This window comes from Terrapene carolina, unplaced genomic scaffold (genome assembly GCF_002925995.2).
Source record: "Terrapene carolina triunguis isolate 2854851 unplaced genomic scaffold, T_m_triunguis-2.0 Scaffold96, whole genome shotgun sequence".
NCBI lineage: Eukaryota > Metazoa > Chordata > Testudines > Emydidae > Terrapene > Terrapene triunguis.
The window spans coordinates 38,995,834-39,004,113 of NW_020664447.1; the positions used below are offsets into that span (position 1 = coordinate 38,995,834).

The 8,280-nt window shown below is 49.9% G+C and overlaps 1 protein-coding gene across 2 annotated transcripts in view; it reads left to right on the top strand.

Annotated features, from left to right (window-relative positions):
* The first annotated feature begins 2,682 nt into the window (after window positions 1-2,682).
* Window positions 2,683-8,280, top strand: part of PTGR2 (prostaglandin reductase 2) — a 30,620-nt gene continuing 25,022 nt past the window's right edge. The window contains exon 1 of one of the 2 annotated variants that reach the window (XM_026651552.2): window positions 2,683-3,075. In XM_026651552.2, coding sequence (XP_026507337.1) covers window positions 2,753-3,075 — 323 coding nt within the window. In that variant the 5' untranslated portion in view covers window positions 2,683-2,752. The other variant, XM_026651553.2, reaches the window with a different exon arrangement.

The following is an 8,280-nucleotide window of genomic DNA, read 5'->3' on the forward strand; positions in this document are numbered from 1 at the left end:
TATTATTATAATTAATACCAATTTACTTTTTTGGTGGTTGGAGCAGTTTAGATATGATGACACCAATTTGTAAACCTATATACCAGAAACATATCACATTAGTTAAACTCCAACACCAAGAATGTTCAAGACCCATTATGCAAGTGGTATGGTAAGCCATTCTCCTGAAATGCTACTGAGCAGGATAGATATGTTGCAAGGGATCTCTCTCCCCAGGCTATTACTGCCAGTAAGCATTGTTGGAATGAAGCTGCTGTTGGAACTAATAGTGAGTGTTGACTAATCTTTTCTGTTACTTAAATATCCTTGGAATTTTGCTGGTGTGTGTCATTTACTGTGATTTTGTGGAGGGAATCCATTTTCCAAAATAGCTCATATTTCCCTTATGAAAATGTAGTATAATTTTAATAAACCTGCTATACTTGTATTATGCTGTGTGTTAATAAGAGTAATCTTTTCTATTTCCTTCAATATAATTTCCCTTAAAAATATTTTCTCTAAATTGTAATTGTCCATGTACTTCCCCAAGCAGTTACAAATACAGTTATTATTAAAGATAAGAATGTATGCTTTGGAAGGAGCTCAGATTAATGTGTTGATCTCAGATGAACTAGGAACTGCCAATGATATAACTCTGAAAGTGCCTCTTGTAAAGATTTCTTTACAGCAGTCTCAAATGATTTCTAATTTGCTAGCTCTTAAACATGCTTTAGATTTTGTTTTTTCTCCTTTGAAAATGTGAGGTAGAAAAATGAAAAAAATCATTTTTTTCATGGCCTGAAATCAATATACTATTTAATTAAATCCTGTTAACCCTAATGCAGATTGTATAATGTGAACTATATAATAGTTGACCTGGTTACATGAAGAAAGCTACACCGCTGTATATATCAGATGCCTTTTGTGTGTGTTTCCTTTTAAAAAAATCCACAAAAGGGTTGTCATTATGCACTGAGTGACAGGATCATTATTTAAATACTTGCATGTACTGTATACCTTTGCCTAGTTTCATTTCCATCACCACTAGTCATTGAGATATAGCACCTCCAAATTAATAGGGTGTTTTCCATTAATAGAGATCTCATAATCTTTTCCTGTTTACTTATATGCGTTGTAACATTGTTTTCTGATATAACAATTGTAATTATGCCTGCAAAAGAAGCTATACTCTTTTATTGCACAATGAGGCAATTAATTATTTACTTTACATAGCACTCCTGCTTACTTAATATACCAGTTTAATACTATAGCAGCATCTCCAGCCCTAAAAAATTCCTTGCACTGTATTAACAAACTGATTAGCCTGCTTGGTTCACATACAATATTCTACATTAGGGTGGCATAAATATAAACTGTTCACTTAGGCCTAAACTCTAATGTCATAGGCAAAACTGGAATAAAGAGCTTTGGCTGCAGCTATGCGAGGGTTGGGGGTGAGAAATCATCAATCCCAAGCTCTATGAAGTCAGGCTGTAGCTGCTCTTACAGCCAATGGCATGGTCAATGCACATTCTGAAGTGGTTGTATAAAATCATAGAATATCAGGGTTGGAAGGGACCTCAGGAGGTTATCTAATCCAACCCCTCCTGCTCAAAGCAGGACTAATCCTCAAGATAGATTTTTACCCCAGTTCCCTAAATGGCCCCCTCAAGGACTAAACTCACAACACTGGGTTTAGCAGGCCAAGGTTCAAACCACTGAGCTATCCCTCCCCCTCCAATGGGTCTGTGCTTTGAATAAACTCACTGGCCATACCCCTGGCCAGACCACATTTCCCCTGGATAGTGAGCCACTGAAACAATGTTATAATGTCTGAATGGCATCAATGCTGCTTGAGCCCCCTTGGCATCAAAAACAGGTTTTCAGTCAGTGGATAGCATGGCAATGTACCTGACTAGGACCTCTGGGCACCATGGTAATACACCATTATAATATAAATGTTAATAATAAAAGTTTGTGTTTATAATGGATACTCACACACCAAAAGTGACTTCAACCACAGAAAAGTGATGGCATGTAGTGTAACAGTACTTCTCAAAATGGTACTTTTATAAAACTTCTGCATTGTGAGCAGTAGAATGTAATTTTATCCTAGATTATTAGGAGTTGTAGGCCATGTTATATGCAATTTTCCCTAGATTTTGCAATCAGGTTTGACATTTGGTGCATGATCTTGATGTCACAACAATATGGCCATTTTTAATATACCTATTCCTCAAATGGATGCATCCACTCCTTTTGTAGTAATTGGCTGATAAATCTCACCTAATGCAGTTACACCCAGTGCTTGCACAGATCTGGAACTGAGTTTATAAAAGTAATAACACACTTCAAGCCGTGAGCCACCACACAAGAATGGCCAGGCTCTTCTGGAGTCAGATGTTAGGTCAATCGGCGTGTCATTTTCCTGCCCCACACACAACCGTGGACGTGGTGCACAACTGGTAAGTGTAATCACATAGTCATCCCTCGTGTTTCACTGCCTGCTCGGTGCACACAGTCACATCTGCGCACAATAATTATTCACCATCCCCTGCCAGTTTCATTACAAACTCACCCTCTGTCTTTCGCAACAACAAATGAACCGGGTGCCTTTCAATGAGCGCCTCGCGAACACAAATCCTCCCCGCTGGGTGCCCGTTCGCCCCCCCCGTACAAAGACAGCTCCCAGGAACACGCTCTCCCGCTGCTCCCGCCCAGCCTGCAGCACAGTTCGCTGCCTGGTTTCCGAGGGGGGCGGGGCTGGGTGTCCATGCGCGCCAGTGACGAACTGAAGCGAACGCAGAGCCTGGGGCCCCACAGGCTCCCTGACAAGAGAGCGGTGGACTCGACTCACTCCCTGGGATTTGGGCTCCTTCCCGCCCTCCAAGAGGCTCCCCGCTGCCATCAGCCTCTCGTCCCAGTCCCGGGATCACTGCCCTGCCCCGGGGCCCTTGTACACCCGCGCCAGACCTGCACCCACGTGGGATCGCTCGCCCCCCAGTACTTCAAACTCAGCCCGTCCGCACAGATCCTACTGCGCCGCGCCCGCCTCGCCCTTTTAAGCAGCCGTGCCCCGCACGGCTCTTTTAAGAGGTAAGCGCATGCGTGCGGGGAGTGAGCGGAGCGGGCAAAGTCCTTGGTTTAATAAGCGGACTGCTGATCTCGCGCCTAGACGGGTGCGCGCGAGACTCGGACCCGGTGAGTGTTGGCACCCCCAGGCTGCCGGCGCGCGGGCGCTGGGGAGGAGGCTTTTCGGTACCTAACTGACCCCAGCCGCCAATTCCAGTAACCGTCTGTCAGCGCGCGCAGCCGCGCACGTGCGCTGGGCGGGGAGGAGAGAGGAGGCGGGGTCGGCGCCTGCCCGTCTCCGCACCATTCTTCGTTCCATAGACTGCGCTCGTGTCCGAGCCCCGCCGCAGAACCCGGGCCAGGAGCCGGGCGTGGGGGAGGGGGCGGTGTTTCAGTCGGAAATTACCGTCGAGAGGAACGGTCTGACAGGTCCCCGCGGGCCTGGCTGCGCTGCACGTGACAAGGTGGCAGCGCCCTGGTTGTGGTGTAAAGTGACGACGTCCCGTCCCGTGGGAGAGATCAGAGTCCAATCGCGGTACAGGGTGAAGCCCTGGTGTGGCTCGGTGCCCTCTAGGTTGTGTGTTTGTCATGGGCTGTGGGTGTAGCGTGGTTACCAGGGAAGAGGGGCCCTACTCACTGTTTCTCTTTATATTGAATAAATGCTGCTGAGAACTTGCATAACAGTGCCGCAGGGCGCAGCCCTGTGCCCAGGCCTCTGTAGGACTGAGGCCAACAGCTACTGTCTTGTAAAGAATGAACTGAGGCTATGTCTTCACTACCCGCCGATCCGGCGGGTAGCAATCGGTCTATCGGGGATCGACTTACCGCGTCTCGTGAGGACGCGGTAAAATCGATCCCTGATCGCTCTGCCGTCGACTCCGGAAATCCACCTCGACAAGAGGCGGCAGCGGAGTCGGCGGCAGCGCGGCAGCGGTCGGCTTTCCCCCGTCCTCACCGCCAGGTAAGCCGACCTAAAATACGCAACTTCAGCTACGGTATTCACGTAGCTGAAGTTGCGTATCTTAGGTCGGAACCCCGCTGTAGTGTAGACCTAGCCTGAGATAGTTCCCCCCTGATTGCAAACATAGCCACCATCATAGCTGTTCAAGTCAGAAGGGACTGTTCTGATAATCTTCTCTCACACATGCTGGTCTCTATTACGCAGGTATAAATCCAAACTCAGGCCTGGTCTACACTACGAGTTTAGGTCGACTTTAGCCGCGTTAAATCGACTTAAGCCTGGACACGTTTACACTACGAAGCCCTTTCTGTCGACTTAAAGGGCCCTTTAAACCGGTTTCCTAACACCACCTCGACAAGGGGATTAGCGATAAAATCGGCCTTAGGGGGTCGAAATTGGGTTAGTGTGGACGGAATTCGACATTACTGGCCTCCGGGAGCTATCCCACAGTGCTTCATTGTGACCGCTCTGGACAGCACTCTCATCTCAGATGCACTGGCCAGGTAGACAGGAAAAGCCCCGCGAACGTTTGAATTTCATTTCCTGTTTGCTCAGCGTGGAGAGCACAGGTGACCATGCAGAGCCCATCAGCACAGGTAACCATGATGGAGTCCCAGTCCCAGTCCCAGGATCGCAGAAGAGCTCCAGCCTGGACCGAACGGGAGGTACAGGATCTGATCGCCATCTGGGGAGATGAAGCAGTGCTCGCCGAACTCCGAAACAGTAAAAGAAACGGCAAAACATTAGAAAAGATCTCCAAGGCCATGAAGGACAGAGGCCATAACAGGGACGCGCGGCAGTGCCGCGTGAAAATTAAGGAGCTAAGGCAAGCCTACCACAAAGTCAGAGACGCAAACGGAAGGTCCGGGGCAGAGCCGCAAACATGCCGCTACTACGCGGAGCTGCATGCCATTCTAGGGCGTGCAGCCACCACTAGCCCAAGCGTGTTCTATGAGTCCCTCTCTGCAAACGGGGAAGCGGGTTCGGCGGACGAGGAAGATGAGGATGGAGAGAACATAGATAGCTCACAGCAGCAAGGAAGCGGAGAAACCAGTTACCCCAACAGCCAGGATATGTTTGTCACCCTGGACCTGGAAACAGTAACCCCCGAACTGACCCAAGACCCTGAGGGCACACAGGGGACCTCTGGTGAGTGTACATTTGCAAAAATTACACATGGTTTAAAAACAAGCGTGTTTAATGATTAATGATTAATTTGCCCTGGCAATCGCGGCCAGTACAGCTACTGGAAAAGTCTGTTAACGTGTATGGGGATGGAGCGGAAATCCTCCAGGGACATCTCCAGAAAGCTCTCCTTCATGTACTCCCAAAGCCTTTGCAAAAGGTTTCTGGGGAGGGCTGCCTTATCCCGTCCGCCATGGTAGGACACTTTACCACGCCAGGCCAGTAGCACGTAGTCTGGAATCATTGCATAACAAAGCATGGCAGCGTATGGTCCCGGTGTTTGCTGGCATGCAGACAACATCCATTCCTTATCTCTCTTTGTTATCCTCAGGAGAGTGATATCATTCACGGTCACCTGGTTAAAATGGGGCAATTTTATTAAGGGGACATTCAGAGGTGCCCCTTCCTGCTCTGCTGAACAGAAATATACCCCGCTGTTAACCACGCGGTGGGGGGGGGGGTTGAAGTGACCATCCCAGAGAATTGGGTGTGTGGGGGAGGGGAGTTAGTTGGGTTTGTGCTGCATGTTAAACCTGAAATCGCAGCCCCTCCTTTTACATTGCAAACCCATTTTAAATGGCACGGGTGCTTGGTATGGGAAATGAGGGCAGAACTGTTTGAAACCATCCCCACATGTTAAGAAGGTTAAAAAAGCCCAAAGACTATATGTCTTACCATGGCTGCCTGCAAGCTGAAATCTGTGTCCTGGCACTGCGTGAGTGATCTCTCACACCAAACCAGGAGACTCTCAATATAAGAGGAAAAATGCGACCTTGTAACGAAAGCACATGTGCTGTGTGATGTTGTGAACAGCAAAATCTAACGTGAAAGAGTCTACCCATTGTTCTCTAAAATGTATCTTTTTTAACAACCTCTCCCTTCTCCACCAGCTGCAAATCTTACTCCTTCGCAGAGGCTAGTGAATATTCGAAGAAGGAAGCGAAGGACGCGTGACGAAATGTTTACTGAACTTCAGACTGCCTCCCACGCTGACAGAGCACAGCTGAATGCGTGGAGGCAGTCAATGACTGATTTTAAAAAAGCCCAATATGAGCGAGAGGAGAGGTGGCGTGCTGAATCGCGGGCTGAAGAGGAGAAGTTGCGTGCTGAAACGCGGGCTGAAGAGGAGAGGTGGCGTCAACTTGTAATCAGAAAGCAAGAGTCGATGCTCCGGCTGCTGGAGCATCAAAGTGATATGCTCCTGCGTATGGTTGAGCTGCAGGAAAGGCAGCAGGAGCAGAGAACGCCGCTACAGCCCCTCTGTAACCAGCAGCCCTCCTCCCCAAGTCCCATTGCCTCCTCACCCAGACGCCCAAGAACACGGTGGGGGGGCCTTCGGCCACCCACTCACTCCACCCTAGATGATTTCCATAGCAATAAGTTTTAAAGTTTTAAATTGGAGTGTGTCCTTTTCCTTCCCTCCTCCCCCACCCATCCCGGGCTACCTTTCCAATTATCCCCCTAGTTGTGTGCTGAATTAATAAAGAATGCATGAATGTGAAGCAACAATGACTTTATTGCCTCTGCAAGTGGTGCTCGAAGGGGGGAGGGTAGTAGGGGAGGGTGGGGTGGTTGGTTTGCAGGGAAGTAGAGTTAACAGGGTGGTGGGGGAGGGGCAGAGGGTTCATCAAGGAGCAACAAACAGAAGTTTCACTCCGTAGCCTGGCCAGTCACAAAACTGGTTTTCAACGCTTCTCTGATGCGCACCGCGCCCTGCTGTGCTCCTCTAACCGCCCTGGTGTCTGGCTGCGCGTAATCAGCGGCCAGGCGATTTGCCTCAACCTCCCACCCCGCCATAAATGTCTCCCCCTTACTTTCACAGATATTGTGGAGCGCACAGCAAGCAGCAATAACAATGGGGAGATTCTTTTCGCTAAGGTCTGAGCGAGTCAGTAAGCTGCGCCAGCGCGCTTTTAAACGGCCAAATGCACATTCCACCACCATTCGGCACTTGCTCAGCCTGTAGTTGAACAGGTCCTGACTGCTGTCCAGGCTGCCTGTGTATGGCTTCATGAGCCATGGCATTAAGGGGTAGGCTGGGTCCCCAAGGATCACGATAGGCATTTCAACATCCCCAATGGTTATTTTCTGGTCCGGGAAGAAAGTCCCTTCCTCCAGCTTTCGAAACAGAAGAGACTGCCTGAAGACGCGAGCATCATGTACCCTTCCCGGCCAGCCCACGTTGATGTCGGTGAAACGTCCCTTGTGATCCACCAGGGCTTGCAGCAGCATTGAAAAGTACCCCTTGCGGTTTATGTAGTCGGCGGCTTGGTGCGCCGGTGCCAAGATAGGGATATGGGTTCCGTCTATGGCCCCACCACAGTTTGGGAATCCCATTGCAGCAAAGCCATCCACTATGGTCTGCACGTTTCCCAGAGTCACTACCCTTGATATCACCAGGTCTCTCATTGCCCTGGCAACTTGGATCACAGCAGCCCCCACAGTAGATTTGCCCACTCCAAATTGATTCCCGACTGACCGGTAGCTGTCTGGCGTTGCAAGCTTCCACAGGGCTATCGCCACTCGCTTCTCCACTGTGAGGGCTGCTCTCATCCTGGTATTCTGGCGCTTCAGGGCAGGGGAAAGCAAGTCACAAAGTTCCATGAAAGTGCCCTTACGCATGCGAAAGTTTCGCAGCCACTGGGCATCGTCCCAGACCTGCAACACGATGCGGTCCCACCACTCTGTGCTTGTTTCCCGGGCCCAGAATCGGCGGTCCACGGCATGAACCTGCCCCAGTAACACCAAGATTTCCACATTGCTGGGGCCTGTGCCTTGTGAGAGGTCCATGTCAATTTCCTCATCACTATCGTCGCCGCGCTGCAATCGCCTCCTCCTCAGCTGGTCCTGGTTTGGCTTTGGCATGTCCAGGAGGCTCTGCATGTTTTCCAGGACAATGCGCGTGGTGTTCATAGTGCTCAGAATTGCCGCGGTGATCTGAGCGGGCTCCATGATCCCAGTGCTGGCTATGGCGTCTGGTCTGAAAAAAGGCGCGAAAGTAGTATCTGACGGACCAGGGGAAGAAGGGAGGGAGGGAGAGAGGGAGGGAGGGGCGAGTGACACCGCGTACAGGTACAGGGAAT